The sequence below is a fragment of the Petaurus breviceps genome, unplaced genomic scaffold (genome assembly GCF_028583685.1).
Source record: "Petaurus breviceps papuanus isolate PSGF00001 unplaced genomic scaffold, PetGlider_PUasm1.0 90064, whole genome shotgun sequence".
Classification (NCBI taxonomy): Eukaryota; Metazoa; Chordata; class Mammalia; order Diprotodontia; family Petauridae; genus Petaurus; species Petaurus breviceps.
The window spans coordinates 679163-698067 of NW_027187173.1; the positions used below are offsets into that span (position 1 = coordinate 679163).

Below are 18905 nucleotides of genomic sequence, written 5' to 3' on the forward strand. Positions count from 1 at the left end.
GTCATTTGCTGTTTTTCAGTTATGTCTGACTCTTCATGATCCCATTAGGGGTTTTCTTGGCAAAGATACTAGAGTGGTTTGCCATTTCCCTGTCCATTTCATTTTACAGATGAGGAAACTGAGGCAAACAGTAGGGTCACAAAGCTATTAAGTGTCTGAGGCCAGACTTGAACTCAGGAAGAGGAATCTTCCTAATTCCAGGCCTGGCACTCTCTCCACTGTACCACCTAGCTGCCCTAGTCTGTCATAATTACTTTATTTTTCCCTCTATGATATCCTTCAGAAATTGTCTATACTAACCGATATTTCCTTTCAGAAAACCTGGTATTGGCAAACCTTCCTGCCTTTTGTGTGTGGTACTAATTATTTGAGATCTATTTCCAGTGAGGGTAGTCGGATAGGACAGGGCTTCAGGGAGATTGCAATCCTCTTATCTTTCTGGATTCCATCATCCTTTCTGTCACTGGCTTTCTTCAGTCCTTAGACTAATCCCACCAGGGGATAGTTGTAAAGGGGTTGGGGGAACCACTGCGGAAAGAGGTGCTCCAAGAAGCCTCTGAGGTTGGACTTATTTTTTTCCTTCTCTCACTCCTATCACTGGCTACCTGTTTTGATACATTTTATGTCTCCTATTTTTTTATTCCTTCCTTCCTATATAGTTCCCTCTCCCTTTCTACTTTTGTCTCAGGGTTGTATTGATTCACATGTCTCAATGCCTCCTCAATACTCCTTATACAGTAATGGTGTATATCTTCAGCAATCATACTGCTTCACTGTATATGGTGCTCTTCAATGGCAGTTTTTCCCTGTTTATCTTTCATGACTGCAAATTGTTGTTATCTGATTTGAAATCATAATTACAACTCTTCCTTTTCTTTGGAATCATGTAAGGCATAATACATTCTGTTAAATTTCATTTTCATTATGAATGTGTCTTTATAAATGTCCTCATATGCAATAAATTATTGAATAGTTTTTTCTTATCTATTTTATTGGTGTTCTTATATGGCTTATAAAAGATGAGGGATTGTAAAAAGGTGAAACTAGTGCATTCTTGGAGGAGCTAAGAATGAGTAAAACATTTTGGAAAGCAATTTGGAATTATGCAAATAAGGTGACTAAAATGTCTGTAACTTTTAACTCAGATTTCACTACTAGACATACTTCAAGGAGGTCATGGTAAGAAGAAAGTCCTCATATATACCATATATATTTGCTACCATAAAAAGTACTGATATACACATATATTGTGATAGCAAATAACTAGAAACTAAGTAGACAGTGTACACTGAGGAACGGCTAAACAAATTGTAGTATATGAATGTAATGAAATACTGTACTTTGCTGTAACAACAAATATAATCAATACAGATAAGTGGAAGGACTGGCCATAAAAGTAAAGCCATAAAAGCAGTATGTACAATGATTACAACAATGTTACTGGCAAGAACCACAGCCTTAAAACAACTGAAAGTAAATGTTTGAAAATCACAAGGAATAAGCATGGCTCCAAAAAAGACATATGAGACAATATCTTCATCCCATTTCTTTGCAGAGATGGGAAGTTGATGAGTGTTATACATTTCAAAGTAGATTTTTTTTAATGTATTGATCAGTCTTGCTTATTTTTTCCTTAAAAATATTTATTACATGGGATGGCTTTCTATGAAGGAGAAGAGAAGAGGTGAAGGGGAGAAATTCTGAAGATGTAAAGAGACATCATTAACATTTTATTTGTTAAAAAAAAATGAATGCTGAAAAATTATAAAGAACAAGCATGACCCCAAAGAAAAGATATGAGAAGACACCTCCCCCAACACATTTGCAAAGATAGAGGGAAGGTCAGTGAGTATGCAACATTGTACATATTTTCAGATTTTTTTTTTTATTGATCAGTTTTGCTGACTTTTGCTCTCTTATTTTCTTTAAAAACAAATTCTATTATATGGGATGGTGCTCTAGAAGAGGCAGGAATACAGGGAAAAATTACAGTGAATGTAAAAATAAAGGAGAAAAGTTATTGTGGAGGACAATACTAAGGCCTTTCATTATATTGCAAAAGTTAAGAATTAATATTTTAAGAGTGTCCAGGGTCTCCCTTTAATCACTGACTATAATAGGTTTTGTGAGTATCTTACTACCAAGAAGTCACAACTGTCAAGCAGATCTTCCCAAGGTTTTACACATATCACCAATGTTACTTTTGGAAAATAATTCAAAAATGTTATTTAAATTATGTACTTTTGTCCTTTCACTGCTATAAAAACTCATTCTTCTTTTGCTTCATGATTACTATAAAAAGTGAGTTGGAAATCACTTGAGTCTAAAAAAGTCATTGGCTAGAAAGGGAAACTTGGCCAAATCTCTCTCTAAATAAAGGTTACTTCTGACAGACTTCAGCTAATCACAAAGTTAAGACTGTTTACACTTTACAAATAGATTAATAGAATCTATCTTAAGCAGCTGAGATGTAGACTGAGCTTAAAGATTCAATTTCTACTCAATTAATCAAATAAATGCATTAGAAGAAAATATAGCAAGAGCACATATCTATAAAACAAGGGTATTATACTATATGGCCTCTGAGGTACCCTCCAGCTGTAGATCTATGATCTTATTTACTGTCTCCTCATAGTAGGATAATTCTGATAAAACTTGCTTTTCATAAAGCTGGACTTACAATAACCCATTAGAAGGGTGCCTTCACAGTGTTTACAAATTGATAACATTTTGTAATAACATCTTTCTAGTACTGCCAGTCCCATATCATGAATAGGTTATATTCTTTTTTTTTTTTGCTTTTTGGAGGGCATTTGGGGTTAAGTGACTTGCCCAAGGTCACATGGCTAGTTTTTGTGTTAAGTGGCTGAGGTCAGATTTGAACTCAGGTCTTCCTGACTCCAGGGCTGGTGCTCTATTCACTGTGCCACCTAGCTGCCCCAGAACAGGTTATATTCTTAAAGTTCATGTTGCAGTTGGTTCTTTGGATCTCAATAAAAACAATTCCCTAAATATAATGTTATGCAACAGGTGCCAAAAAAGCCAATTTAATCCTCATTTGAAGTACAGTACTGTATACAACTCTCCAATTCAACAGAACCTAACCACTGTGTGGAAAGTATATTTACGGGAAAATACATTCAAAACTCCATCTTGTGATAAAACAACCTTTTCCAACAGATTTTTTTCATCTGCCAGGAAAGAAAGGGCTTCACTTTGCTCACAGGTATTAAGAATGGGAACTTGCCCAGCTTCTGTTTTGCATGGTGCTTGTTTGTGGTGGCTTTCAAAATCTAAGGAAAAGAAATGGTATGTTAAGAAGAAGAGGGACAGACACTGGCGGAAGTTGGTAAACTGGAATTATGAGATTAGCATCATGGAAATGGGTCAAGGAAGGAATGAGGCAAAGAACCCCTTGAGAGTAAGGACAATTAGATGAAGGAGGTGGGACAGGTCCTCCTGTCAATATGAGTCCCAAAACAAATGCGCAGGGACATGTCTTAATCCTATTTCTGAGTCATCCTATTTGTTCTCTTCCATTCCCATTGCCACCACCTGTTGCTTTCATCTAGGGTTTCCCTCCTTTCATATCCATATCATGAATGTTTCAGCTTCTCCTTAATTCTATGTCCTAGAAGCAAAAACAAGAGGAGAGCCTAGGAACTGGTATTAAGAAATGGGACAAAGGGTTACAGGTGCACCTCTGGGCAGAAAGTCATCTTACTGAAATTGTGTATCTTCCCCATGGCCTAACATAGTATTGTACAAATATGTGCTTAATAAATGTTTAATTAATCAATACATTTATCTCTCTTAACCATTCATCTTATTACTAGGCATCTGCCCTGGACTCTGAAAAGGTGAAAAATGGGGGAGCTATCTGACAAAGAAGTAAGGGGAAGACTAGCTCCTGTAATCATCAGATCAACTGGAGGGGGCATTTAATCATATTTACCCAAATTTTTCTAGCCACAGGCATTAAACTTATCAAACACATGTTGAGTATCTATTCCAGGGAAGGCACTTTGCTAAACTAAAAGATCTACAGTTTTTCAAATACCAAAAAAAGTTACATATTCTTATAACATTAAGCATTTACATCTTGATATTGTTTATTCTTACATAAAATCTTGTTATCAAATAAAACTTAGCCTTAGCATATTTTGAGGGTCCTCTAAACAATGAGGAGGTCAAATCAGTCAATACTTAAAGAAATTAATTCAGGCTATAGACTGGAAGATCAAAAACTGAAGTTGAAGCTTAAATACTTTGGCTACATAATGAGAAGATGCAACTTACTGGAAAAGATCCTGATGCTGGGAAAGACCGAAGGCAAAAGGAAAAGGGAATGAACCATCCTGGAGAGCAATCTGGAACTATGCCCAAAGGGATATAATAAAGTGCATACCCTTTGACCCAGTAATACCACTTCTAGAGCTGTATGCCAAAGAAATCACAGAAGTGGGAAAAGGACCCTTATGTACAAAAATATTTATAGCAGCTCTTTGTGTGGTGGCAAAGAATTGGAAATCAAGGGGATGTCCATCAATCGGGAAATGACTAAACAAGTTGTGGTATATGAATGTAATGGAATACTATTGTGCTATAAGAAATGAGGAGCAGATGGACTTCATAATAACCTGAAGAGACTTATACAACTGATGCTGAGTGAGGAGGGCAGAACTAGGAGAACTTTGTACACAATTACAAACACAACATATGTGTGATGACTAACTTTGATAGACTGGGCTCCTCTCAGCAATACAGGGTTAGAAGACAACTACAAAGGACTCATGATGGAAAGGGATATCCACATCCAGAGAAAGAACTACAGAGTCTGCAGATTGAAGCAAACTACTTGCTCTCTCTCTTTTGTGTTTTCTTTTGTCTCTTCTTTCTCATCGTTCACTCCATTGGACATAATCCTTCTTTACAACTTGACCAATGTTTAATGTGAAGGTATTTGTAGATCCTATATTTGATTGCATGCCACCATGGGGGAAAAGAAGGTGGGGAGAGAGAGAGGGAGAAAATTTGAAACTCAAGGGATTGTGGAACTGAATGTTGTAAACTAAAAGTAAATAAATAAATATTTTTTTTTTTTAAAAAGGAAAAGGGAATGGCAAAGGATGAGATGGATAGATAGTATCATGGCAACAACAAACATGAACCTGGATAGACATTAAGAGATAAAGGAAGACAGAAGGGCCTGGTGTGCTGTGGTCCATGGGGTCACAAAGAGTCAGATACAACTTAACAGCTAAATAACAAAAAAGCATATCTTACTGAAACACTGATCTCTGAAATTAATATTTCAAAAGAACCATGATTTCATCAATGTGGGTACACTCCCCACTAATGCAGATTACAACTCTTTTATGCCTTAGCAGAGGATCTTTATGAGATGCTGTGACCAAAAGAACTGATAGATTGATAGCCAATCTAATGGTGAGAAGCCTTTCCATTAGAGGCTAGTCATTTCAAATCAAAAGATATTTATATTAAGCATTAAGTGTACTAAGTATCCTTAGGACAAGGATAAGGACAAGATCTGTTATTTCACTGGTTGGACAAGGATAAGAATGAGAACTGTTATTTCACTGGTTTAGGAAACTCCCTCCCCCAGTGTAGGTCCAGAACTTTAACAAAAATTATGGTCTTAGAGAATAGTCTAGAGCAGAGTCTATCCAAAGCTGACAGTCCTGCCCTAACCAGATTAAAATATAATTGGTAAATATTTAACAAAATAAATAAAAATACATCAAAAATTATGTTAATTTATGGTGTTCTAAATCAATATGTAACCTGCAGGGATCCATTTCTATTTGAATTTGATACCCCAAGGGCATTAGGGGACTTGCTCAGGGTCACACAACCATTATGTGTCAGAAGCTGGACTTTGGAAGTTTTGGCTTCTGTATTACCTCTCTATTTACTATAAAACAACAACAGTAACAACAGACGAAAAACAAAACAAAAAAATCTTCAGCCTCTAAGTTCATTTTACAGACACACGCATACACACAAGTTATCATACATGCACACATACATATACATATAGAAGGTGTATATATACACACACAAAGTTATGTACATGCACACATACTTTAAAAATGTGTGCATTATATAGTTATATACATGTGCACACACATATAAATAATTCTATACATAGAGAAATATTCTTTTGTCTTACCTGTCATATTGCAAGTTCTCTGGTTACTTTCAAAATGATATTGTCGTCTTGCTTGGGCTATATATTCAGCAGCCTCTCTTTCCTGTATTTCTCTGATCTTCTTTTGTCCATATTTCCCAAGGATATATACTCCTAAAAGTTTTTTTTTGAAATGAGCTAATTATGGTATCAAAATGTTTCTCACAATGCTAAAAAATTAAAAAAAGACCAAAACCCTGATTTGTCCATTTATGAATCTCTACCTGTGAAAGATTAAAAATGAAATTAAACATTCTTTTTTTGGGGGGTGAGGGGGGAAGAAGGCAATTGGGGTTAAGTGACTTGCCCAAGGTCACACTGTTAGTAAGTTAATTTTTTTTAATACAAAAGACAAAACCATTGTCTTGAGTTTTACAAAATTAAATAACAAAAGGAAAATGAAATAAGTTTATTTGCCAATAAGATTAATAAAATTTTCAATAAAGTATATACTATGTGCCTACAAAGGTAACATAACACTATTTGCCCTCAATTTTCCCTGTTGGAAAGGAAAGCAATATAAAAGAAGATCAGAAAAGGACTCAGTAGCAGGTGGCACTGGTGCTGAGCATACAAAGGAAGTTCATGATTCTAAGAAACAGAAGACGGAGTACATTCAAGGCAGGAAGGGGTAGAATCTTGGGAAAACTGTGAGACAGAATGTCATATACAAGGAACAAATAAGTCAGTTTGGTGAGATGCAATAGTTTGACAAAGGAAGCATTGTGTATAGCAATTTATATAATATATTGGGAAAGTAGGCAGGAACCAGGTTGAAAAGAGCTTTAAATACTCCACAGAGCAAGCCTGTATTTGATCCAAGAGGCACATGAAACTTTTTGAGTAAGGAAATGCTTTGGCAACTGTGGGAAGGCTGGAATGGAAAGGAATGGGACTTGAGGCAGAAAAACAAATTAGAAAGATATTACAATAGTTAAGGCTAAAGGTGTTGAGGGCTTGAGTTGGAGTAGTAACCTTATGAATAGAGAGAAAAAGAAAGAAAAGATTTAAATATAAATTATGAAGGTAGCATCATCAAAACTTGAAGACTGAAGGGATACGAGTGAAAGAAAAAGTAGAGGATGATTCTGGGTTTGTGAACTCAAGTGAATGGGAGGATGGTGACACTAAATAGAAATAAAGGAGTTAAGAACAGGGTAGAGTTTGGGAGAAAAGACAATGAGTTGTTAATGGATAGCTTAAGTGGGATTAGAACTCAGGAAAAATTAGGGTTACATAAAAAATTTGTTAATCATCTGCATGGGGCTTATAATTGAACCAAGAGAAATTAATGAGATCATAGATTACTATATATATACACACATGTGGAGGGGGGAGAGACAGACAGACAGACAGAAAAAGACAGAGAGAGGAAAAGAGGGCACGGCACAGGATAGAGTTCTAGAAGTATATTTATAATTAGGGAGCATCATATGGATGACATTCTAGCAAAGGAGACTGAGAAGTAATTAGAAAGTTAGGAGTAAAACAAAGGTGAATAGTGTCAGAAAAACCTAGATAGAATAGTATTTAGGAGAGAGTGGTTAACAGTTTTAAATGTTGCAGAGAGGTCAACGGTAAGGACTAACAAAAGATCATCAGACTTGATAATTAAGAAATCAATGATAATTTTGAGTGATGATGTTGGAAGCCAGGATTATAATGGGTTGGAAAAGTTACTGAGAGGAGAAGAGGCAATCAGCATAGATGACTTTTTTTCCCCCTCAGGAATTTGGCTGTGAAAACAGAAATTCAGGATAATAGTTTGAGAAAATGGTAAGGACAATTCAGAGTTTTTTAAGCATGGAAGAGAACCTGGACAGGAAAGATGAACCAGTAGATAAGAAGAAACTGAAGATAAGGTTTGGGAGGATTATTGTGGAATTTGCTAAAAGAAAGGGAAGGGATGAGAGCAAGAATATAATTTAGAGGGAATGGTCTTGGCAAAGAGAAGGGCCCTCTCCTCATCACAGACTGGAATAAAGGAGAAAAGGATGGGTTTTGAGATGAAGAATAGGAAAGAAGAGTTCCCTAAATGGTTTGCTTATTCCTCACTTTAGATTTTCTGTAAAAGTTTTGTGTACTGTAAACAAAAGCTACATACAAAATGACCTAGCAATTTCTGGAGGGGTCACTCATAAATGGAATGCAGAATCATGAATTAAATCCATGTGCTATATTTTCTCATAGTGGACAATAAGCAAATAAGATGTACTGTATGTAAATGGTGACCCACTCTTCTAAAAGTAAGTAAAAGTAGTTTACTTATTTTAGTCTTATTAGAAGCCAGCCATATTTCCCATTCAAACATCTGCCAGTAAGACATACAGTCACCTCAACCAACAGATAGGATAGTTCCCATAATTTTAGCAATTTCTCTCTCCATATTTTTGAATCAAATCCTTGAGTCTGACATCTAAATTATTGTAAGCTTTACCCTTAATTGATAGGCTTGATGTATTTTAGACGGAAGTTTATTGCGATCCTCCACTGCTTTTCTTTCTTTGACTAACTACAATTTTTTGGGGGGGGGGTAAGTTTGTTTTCTTAATGTCTGTAAAGCCATAAAATCAATTTCTCTTCCTGTTTTAAATATTTCTCCTACACCCCATTACATGTATCTGTATCTACAATGTATAGCAACAAAGCTCTTTGCATCTTTTTTTATGTAAGTTGCTCCTTGAACTATGATCACCCAGAAAAAAAAGCCCAAGAAATAATGTCCCCTCCAGCTTTCTTTTAGTCTTCTCTTTTCCACTTGAAAGAGAGCACATCTACTTCATAGACTGTTGTAGTAAGTTTTCAATTTCGTTACAAATCAACAAGAACTCAATAAAATGCTATATTTATACTTTTGCCATCATTAAGAAATTATTGGTTTCTACAGAGTAAACCTAATCTCTAAGTCAAAAGAAACCCAGTTTCAAATTTCACCTCTGATGTTTATAGCTATGAGACAACAGGCAAATGATCTGATTTCTCTGGGCCTCAACTCCCTCATCCTTAAAGCATAGATAAAACATATATATAATACCAAGCATAGAAATTGTTTTGTAAGCTTTTAAGTGCTATATAAATACAGGTTATTAGTTATTTACAATAACAGAATTTATATAAAGCTTTAAGATTTGCAAAGCACTGGGGGGTAGCTAGGTGGCGCAGTGAGTAAACCTCTGGCCCTGGAATCAGCAAGACCCTGGTTTGGCTCTGGCCTCAGACACTTAACACACACAAAAAAACTAGCCATGTAACCTTGGTCAAGTTACTTAACCCCAGTTGCCCTCCAAAAGGCAAAAAAAAGAAAAGAAAAGATTTTCGAAGCACTTTAAACTATTATCTCATTTTATCTTCACAACAACCCTTGAGAGAGGTAGGTACTATTATTACCATTTTTATAGATGAGAAAACTGAGAAAGTTAGGAGTTAAAGTGACTTTCCTAGAGTCACATAGCTAATAAGCATCTGAGACCAGATTTGAATTCTGGTCTATCCTGACTTGAGGACCAATGATCTATTTACTAAGCCATGTATCTACTTTCTTCTTCTTTCCTCCTTCTTCTCCCTTTCAAAGAACAGCACTAATTTCCGGTAAATTTTGCATTATATTAAGCTAAAATCTGTCTCCGTAACTTCTACCCGTTGTACCTAGCCTTCTGGGACCAAGCAGTCTATTTCCACTTTCGAAATGATAATCCTTCAAAGATCTGAAGACCTTTATCAAATTCTCACTAACACTTCTCCAGGCTAAACATTCAATGTAATTAAACAATGGAAAACTAAGTGCCCTCTCTGCAGTTTAGATAAAAACATCTAAATGTATACAGATTTAAGACCTCAAAATAGCAAAAACAAAAACAAAAAAACTACTCAGCCTGAAACAGAACAATACTTCCACCAACAATAAGGATTTGGTTTCAAGATTTTAGGATTAAAAGACAAAATTAGCCACAAATCATAATTACTGACGACCAGAATGTGTTACTATTTATCTATGGCTTTGCATGGAAAACCATAATCAAAATAAAAGGTGGATGGGTCAAGCTCTTTGGGAAATTCTTGTCCTTGATTTGTAAGTAGTTTTGTATCTAGTGAATGTATTTAGTGATAAGAATATCAAAACTTCATGCTTATGAGATTCCTTCTCCTACTTATGTTCACAGGCACACCAACATTTTCTCTCCCCCAAACTCCTGCAAATTTTAGTTATTATAGTTACAGGATAATAGGAAGAGCCCCTAAGAATTTCTTTTATCTGCCCTTATGACTCCAATTAGAATGGAGCTGGATATCTTAAGCTTAAAGATTAATAAACCTCTCAGTTGCCCATCTAGGTCATACTTTAGAATGTAGTCCTTGCTACACAGAACTAAAGAATAAAAGGACTAAATGATCGATTAAAAAAAGGAATTGGACCGCTCAGTACATCTAGCTGTGTGTTCAAACACTACAATATAGGGAGAGAGGGGAGGGGGAAGATGGGAGAGAGGGGGGACGTAGAGAGGGAGAACGACAAACACAGACTTTGGGCAATCTCTTAAGTTTTGTGAAACTCTTGGTAAAGAAGATATCAATGCAAAGTTCTGGGTGTTGCAATTGGATTGCTTGCAATAGGTCACTTCAGTAGTAAATGGGATCCAGAGGCAATCTGCGCAACCAAGGTATAGGACAGGAAAAAAAAAAAGACCCAGCTGGCTAGGTAATACGTTGGGCAAGTCACTTCACCTCTCTGGGTCTCAGGTTCCTCATCTGTCAAATAAAGACGTCGGATATCTTAGAGCCCTTCTAGCTCTTTAACTCTATGAAGCCCGTAGGGGAGAAAACCATCCCCTGGATATCCCATGTCCCCCTCATCCCCACCTCCTCCAGCAGTGGAAAGGATGAGCAAGCAAAGAGCTGGAGGAGCCGGAGGGTAGGGCACAGGCGGCCAGAGCGCGGGTCCCTCCGCTCCCAGACGTCCTCCCAGCACCTGCACCCACCTCCGAGGACTGTGCCCAGGAACAAGCATTTCTTCTTGTGACGTTTCAGAAAATTCCACACGGATCTAAGCATCTTGCGGTCCCGGAGGCGGGAGACAAGGGGTGCAAGGGGCTGAGGACCTGCGAGCCCCGGGGGCGCGGGGGACCTGGAAGAGGAGCGGGGGAAGGGGAACGGTTTTTCGGGTGAACGAGGCTAGCCGGTCTGATCCCAGGGACAAAGTACCCAGTCGCCCTCGCCCCTTCCCCAGGTCCTCCTGGGGAAATCACTGCCGCCAGTCTCCAGCTCGGCTGTCACCAGGGAGGGAAGGGGGCGTGGAGACCCGCCTGAGCCGTCCTGGCCGCCGTTCTGACCGCCGCCGCCGATGCGGCTGCTTCGGGCCGGAAAGCAGCGTCCGTCCCGAATTCGGTCCCTGGTGTGTCCACCATCCGGCGGCTCCCCCGGAAACAGCAGCCGCCAGCCTCCGACGTTCCGCCGCCCGCTCTCTTCTGCCTGGTGGCGTCTGCTCTCTCTCTTTCCCCTTGGTTAGTTGGGCAACCGGCTACCTGAGCGGGATGGAGGACACAACGAGTAAGGGACCGCTCACAGCCCGGGGTGTGTCCGTGCCCGCGGAGGAGAGGGAGGCGTGGATGGAAAGGGCGATGCACATGGTGAGGGGGACTGGGGGTGGGGCGCTTGGAGCTGGGCTGGGGGAGGGCGCGTCGGGGTGACACCGCCCTTCAGTTTGGGGGGCCGGGCCATGAGGGCCCGTTTGTAGAGCGGGACCTTCCGCCGCGTGGGGCGGAGCGCCTGCCTCAGCTGGGAAAGAGAGCCTTTCTCCCTTCCCCCACCCCCGCCCCGCACTTTAACCTAGTTAGACTATGTGCTGCGTGTGGTGGTGGAGCCGGGTGCCAGCACCGCGTGCCAACACCTGGTGCAGAGCCGCAGCCTTTGGACTGCTGAGTTCGTTCTCGAGGCTGTCCGCAAGGTAGAGGGGGCGAGGGGGGAGGGGAGGAATTGTTCTCCGGGCTGTTCTCCACAGCCAACTTCTGGCATAGGTGGGCCGGGAACTCACGTTTTTCTCCTTTCACCCCTTTTGAGCATAAGCTATCCAGCAGGAGAAAAGTAGCACAATGGGGTAATATTCTTTAGTGACAATTTGTCTTTGCTATCAGCACCTCTTTTCTTTACATTTTCATGCTTTCTTTATCTTCTATAATACCTCCAGAGCCCATTAGGGTTGGTGACCAAGGAAGATTTCGTGTGTTCGGTAAGGTACAAAGATGTAGGAGTTGGGGGAATCTGGATTCCAGCTACTCGAATTTTGAACTGTCACTTACCCTCTCCTAGCCCCAGTTTCTCACATAAAAATATTTTCAAATAAAAATTCTCAAATACAAATTACCGCAAACGGTTGATTGGAGATTATATATATGAAGCATTGTAGAAGTAATAGCTATCATTATAAGACTGATATTCATTAAATACTGTACCTAGTTTATAGGATTTTAGATCTACAGCTATAAAGGAATTATCATCCTTTTAGTCATGTAGGTCCATAACCACCTGTCATCCCCATCTCTTCACTGTCACCCTAAGTTGCCAAATCTTGTTATTCACAACGTTTTCACATCTCCACTAAAATAAACTCTTTTTCCCAACTCACAAGCCACTACCACAGTTTAGTCCCTCATCACCTCTTCCTTGACCTGTTACATGCAATAGCTTTCTGTTTGGACTTCCTGCCTCAGGTAGCACCCTTGCTCTAATTCATTTTGTATACAACTTGCCAAAGTGATTTTCCTGTATTTCAGGTCTGACCATGTCATGTCCTATTCAACAAACTCAACTGGCTCACTATTACCTTTAGAATAAAATATAAATCCATTCATTTGTCTTTATAATCTGGATCCTTCCTTTCCATTCTTTTCACAATTTACTTTCCTCTGTGAACTCTGATTGCCTCCAAGAACCAGGAATATGAACCTACTTTCTCTTCCTATCACAGGAAAATCTTTGCACTGGCTTTCCCCTCATGTTTGAAATTTGCTATTTCTTCACTTCTGCTTCATAGTTCCTTTGGTTTTTCCCTAGGCACAGTTCCATGGCTTTTTTCTTCAGAAGGCCTTTTCCAGTCTCCTCAGTTACTGCCATCCTCTTGAAGGTTGCTTTCCATCTACTCTAGATGTATTTTCTATGTACCTAATTATCTATGTGCTAGAGAGCTGATTTTAGAATCAAGAAGACCTGGATTCAAATCCTGCCTCTGACATTATATTAGAGGGGATATGGATATTGGAGGGGAAGTAGAAAAATTTCAGCACTAATGCATTGTTGGTAGAGCTGTGAGCTGATCCAACCACTCTGGAGAACAATTTAGAACTGTGCCCAAAGGGTTATAAAACTATACATACCCTTTGACCCAGCAATACCACTACTAGGTCTATATCCTAAAGAGATCTCTCTCTCTCCCCCCCCCCAAAAAAAAAAGGAAAAGGAGCTGTATATATAAAAATATTTATAATAGCTCTTTTTGTGGTGGCAAAGAATTGGACATTGAAGGGATGCACATCAATTGAGGAAAGGTTGAACAAGTTGTGGTATATGATTGTACTATTAGAAATGACAAGCAGGATGATTTCAGAAAAACCTGGGAAGACTTATGTGGACTGATACAAAAGGAAGTGAGCAGGACACTAATAGCAATATTGTATGAAGGTGAACTGTGAATGACTTAGCTATTTTTAGCAATATGATGATCCAAGCTAATTCTAAAGGACTTATGATGAAAAATGCTATCTGCCTCCAGAGAAAGGACTGATGGAGTCTGAATGCAGATCTAAACATACTTTTTTAAAAACTCTTTTTCTTGCGTTTGAGTTGTTTTGTTTTGTTTTGATTTTTGGTTTCTTTTGAAATATGGCTAATATGGAATTATGTTTTGCATGACTGCTTGCCTTCTCAAAGAGGAGGGAGAGAGTGAGAGAATTTGGAAATAAAAATTTTTTTAAAGAATGTTAAAAATTGTTATTACATATAATTGGACACAAATAAAATATACAAATTTAAATCCTTCCTCTGACATATTGGCCCCCTGACTGTAACCAAATCCATACTCTCTAAGACAGTTTCTCAATAGGAGTTTCCTGTATCAGTGAAATCATAGATCCAGTTTTTCTCCTGTATCCCAACTAGAATACGTCCTCCTTGAGGCCAAGGATTATTTTTGACTTTCTTTGAATTTCCATGTCGGTACCTGGCAAAGTGTTTAATCAGTGATTACTAATTACTAGAAAGAATTCGAAGTCCATCTATGACAATGCCTTCATTTTACAGTTGTGAAAACTGAAACCTAGGAAGTTTAACTGTCTCTCCTAAGGTCACTCAATAAGTATCAGAGGCAGGATTTGAACCCAGATCCTCTGATTCCAGAGCCAGTGTTCTTTCTATTGTACTGGACTGTTCTCCTTGTTTTTGTGTTCTTTTGTTTTCTAGTCATTTCACTGTGCTAATTCTTAGTTTATTTAAATAGCAGATATTTTTTCCTTAATAGCATTTTTTTTTTCTAATTACATGTGAAGATAGTTTATAGCATTCATGTTTGTAAAATTTTGAATTCCAAATTTTTCTCTAGGAGGAGAAACCTAACTACCAATTGAAGTCTTCTCAGAAAATTCTAGGAATAGAATTTAAGTTTATTTTCACCTCCAATGTTATGTTAGTTGCAAAGAATTGGACACCTTATCTGTTTCTGTGATTTTGTATTCTGCATGAATAGGACAGAGTTAGTCCTTTTTTTTCTCTTTAAACCTCCCCCCCGCCCCACCCAACCAGAGATTTTGGAATTCATCAAAACAGAAAAATCTGCAAGTCCTTACTTTGAAATAAGGCGAAGTTTGACTCTGCACTGTAACTAGATCAAGCAGTATTAAGTGTTTTAAATAATAAATGTTATACTGTCTGGATTATACATTTCTGGCCCTCAGTTTATCCACCATTGTACCAAGTGGTTGTGTCTTACTTGCCTATTGCTTTTTTTAAAGGTTCAAATATATTTATTTCTGAACTTAAGGCAGGATGTTTGTGATAAATTATCTGGTTTTTTAAACTTCAGGGAAAAGAAATCCCAGAATACAGAGAACTAACTGATAATAAATTATAAACTTACATATTTTCCTAAGAACTATTAAGTATGATTTTAGCTGCATAGATATGGTCAGATCTGGAGCCAACAGATTAATTAATTAAATATCATGGGAACAAAAAGGAGTATTGCTAGTCTGTTTTTGAAGGGAGGGTAGTGATCTGGACCAGTGATTTTATTGGTGGAGGAAAACTACCAATGTAGATTAGCAAAATAGTCTTACAAAATTGCCTGGGACTGTGAGAGTCAGTCAGGAAACAGTTATTAAGTGCCTTCTATATGCTGGGTACCCTACATTATACTGGTTAAGTCACTAACTGAAGCTAGTATGCGTCACAGTTAGTACTTGAATTCATGTCCTTCTGACTTCAAAGCCAGCTTTCTATCCTTTACGTCTCTTAATCTCTGTTCTTAAAGGTATTATAACTTAGTTGAGGAGACTAGGCATTTGCACAAAAAATAGTAATAAAAGATAGGATTTGTGCATATGACATATAGGCAATAGGCATTTTAACACTCCATAACAGGAAGAGTTCTGCTGCTGTGTTCAAGGGAGGATTCACAAAACCTGTGGACTTGAAGGACTGGCAGGATTCAGAGATGCTGAGAAGTATGTTGGTACTATGTAAAGACGTAAAAATAAGGTGGGAGTATATGAGACAGTGATTAGTAAAGTGACCTTGAAGCAGAAGAGTGAGAGATAATACGGGAAGCTAGAATGACAGGACTTTGGCTGCCAGTGAGAGGTGAGTGCAATAGGACATGACTAAAAGTGCCCAAAGGAGAGAGGTGCCAGTGACAAAGGCAGAGTGGGGGGAAAACCCAAATGCCATGGCAGCAGGTTTTCCCATCCCCTGTAATGTCCACTCCCTGCCCAGACAGTTGAGTTTAAGTGGAGTCAAGGCTCTAGAGTGGTAGTGTCAAACTCAAATAGAACAGGCCCTCTACATTTCCATGCTTTACTATGTTTTTCTTTATTTTGTTAAACATCTCCCAATTACTTTTTAATCTGGTTCCACTTGTCCTTGGGAATGCTGAAGCTTGGCTCATGGCAGCCACTTTAGCACCTCAAGTAATTTAAGTAGGTGAGAAAGCTGAGGTAGAAAGCCCTAAATGCTCATTTTAAGAATTTAGATTTGTTTCAGTAAACAATAGTGAGCTATCATGGATGTTTTACAGCAGTGGTTTCAAACTCCAGTAAAAACAGGGCCACTAAACTGTATCCCTGTGTTCCACATACTGACAGAGAGCCATGTATTAACAGTAGGTTCTATTATATTTTTATTTATCTTACTAAGTATTTCCCAATTACATTTTAATCTGGTTCAGGTCTAATTGTAGAATGTTGTGGGTGTCATGCTGCCTGAGGACTGAGTGTTTGACACCTCTATTCCCATATTGTATATGGAACTTCTTTTGTCTCTCATTCCTCATGCATAACTTGTCTACCTACTATTATCTTTGAAGGTGTCTTTTGTCTCCTTCTTTGCACAAGTTATAGCATGTTGCCCACTTATATTCACTGTGCATCTTTTTGTTGCCCTTATACCTACTTGTAATTTTGATTTTTCTGAGATTTTGATGTTCCATGATTTGCAGTCATACAGCATTAACAGAATCTTATTGATATTAAAAAGGTGGGCTTTTGTGGCACTGAAAAGTTTAGTATTATTAAAAAGGATTGTCCAATTTCCTACATGAAATCTGGTATAGTTTGCTTCAATCAATGAATCAACCTTTATTAAATGAGTACTATGTTCCAGGTACTGTGCTAGATGCTGGGGATACAAATACAAAAAGGGAGTCAGTCTCTTCCAGGCATCTTATTCTACTCACTTTACCTGTCTAGGACATAGATATAAATTAACAGGCTGACTGAACAGCTCAAAGTCTTAGTATGGGAAACAAGAATTATTTCCACCACCATATTTTAACAATGTGAATGGTTAAAACAATCTCTTGTACCTTTTATACTTTGATTAAAATGAAAGTCATGAATGTGAAATGCTGACTGAATCTAGATCCCTATTAAAAAAGGCAAAATGTGTGGAATTCAAACCTTCTTGCCTATATTGTTATACCTTTTTAAAAATTTTAATTATTTATTTTTAATTTGTGGAATAAAGTAAGCATTTCTATAACAGTATATTTTTAAAAAGATGATTGGAGGTACTATTGACTGTCAGCTAAGATCTTCTGCTTTCTTTACAAAAATGATTAGATTCAATGATAGTAGATTCTTGTTATAACATTGGAAAGAATTATTGAAAAAAATTTGGACGTGGGTAAGAGCAATTTCAGGCACAGTGGTTAGAATGCTGATCTTGGAACCAAGAAGATCTGAGTCCAAATTCAGCCTCAGAGACTTACTAGCTATGTGACCCTGGTTGTAGTTGTGTGATTTGTCCTTCATTCTCAAGGAGGACCATGATATCAGGAAGATGATACCATGACTTGCAAAAAGGAATTGGATTTAAGTGAGGGAGGACTGTGCAAAGTCACCAGCCTCACTTTGTCCTCACAAGCCATCTGGGTCCAGTGACCAGATATGAATCGGGACAATTGGAGATGGCCCACAATGCAGTGGGAGACCTCTGTCTTTTTTAACTAAAGTCTTTATAAGTTCTACCTGACTGAGGCAATGCCCATTCAATGATTAGGGCTATTTAAGAAATGAACCAAGGGATGGCCCCTTTAATCCCCCCAAAAAAGATATCAAACTGGGAGGGGAAGATCCTCAGAGTTTCTGACCAAAAGAGAAACAATTTCTATTTACGTTCTCTCTGAGCCATCAGGGCCCAAATAATAACCATCAAATGGTGCCTGGGTAGGAACTTATTGTTGGCCAATCCATGAGAACCAAATTGGGTTTAAGGCATGGTCTTTAAGAAACAAATCTCTTAACCCTGTTTGCCTCAGTTTCTTCATCTGTAAAATAAATCGGAGAAGGAAATGGCAAACCACACTAGCATCTTTGCCAAGAAAACCCCAAGTGTGTTCATGAAGAGTCAGACACAATTAAAACAACTGGAAAATAACAACAAAAACCACATTATTATTATTTTTAACCTGTTAGCAAAGCTAATATAAGCTCATCAGATTTAGAGGTAGAAGGGAACTAAAAGGTCATCAGATCCAATGCCCTTATTTTATGGACAATGAACCTGAGACCTTTAGAAATTAAGCCAGTGTCATATAGATGACAAGTAGTAGAGCCAGAATTAGAACTCTGGAGTCCCTCCTCATCAGTGCCTCCTGGCTTCCTTCAAGATTTGGCCCAAATTTCACCTTCTTTAGAAGGCTTTTTCCTCTGTTCCCCCAACCACCCCAATCACCATTTTCTCTGAGATTATTTTCTGGTTACTCATATGTACATGCATGTTGTTTGCATTTTGTCTCCTCTTTTAGAATGTGAATTTCTTTGGAAAGGGACAATATTTCCCCTTTGTTTTTATGTTTCTAGAACTTAGCACAGTAATTAGAAGGAAGTATACACTTAATAAATGATTGACTTTGACTTCAAATGTAATACTCTTTCCAGTATTGTACACACACACACACACACACACACACACACACACACACACACACACACAC

The 18905-nt window shown here is 38.2% G+C and overlaps 2 protein-coding genes across 4 annotated transcripts in view; one reads left to right on the forward strand and one right to left on the reverse strand.

The window, feature by feature from the left end:
- Positions 1 to 11590, reverse strand: part of PEX3 (peroxisomal biogenesis factor 3) — a 59794-nt gene extending 48204 nt beyond the window's left edge. Inside the window, exons 1-3 of one of the 3 annotated variants that reach the window (XM_069107463.1) lie at positions 11188 to 11590; positions 6194 to 6325; positions 3129 to 3293 (exon numbers count right to left, since the gene is read on the reverse strand). In XM_069107463.1, coding sequence (XP_068963564.1) covers positions 3129 to 3293; positions 6194 to 6325; positions 11188 to 11260 — 370 coding nt within the window. In that variant the 5' untranslated portion in view covers positions 11261 to 11590. The remainder of the gene's footprint in view (positions 1 to 3128; positions 3294 to 6193; positions 6326 to 11187) is intronic. The other 2 variants (XM_069107464.1, XM_069107465.1) reach the window with 2 other exon arrangements.
- The window catches only part of ADAT2 (adenosine deaminase tRNA specific 2), a 36972-nt gene continuing 29601 nt past the window's right edge, over positions 11535 to 18905 (forward strand). The window contains 2 exon segments of the mRNA XM_069107467.1: positions 11535 to 11680; positions 11682 to 11835. Coding sequence (XP_068963568.1) covers positions 11550 to 11680; positions 11682 to 11835 — 285 coding nt within the window. The 5' untranslated portion in view covers positions 11535 to 11549.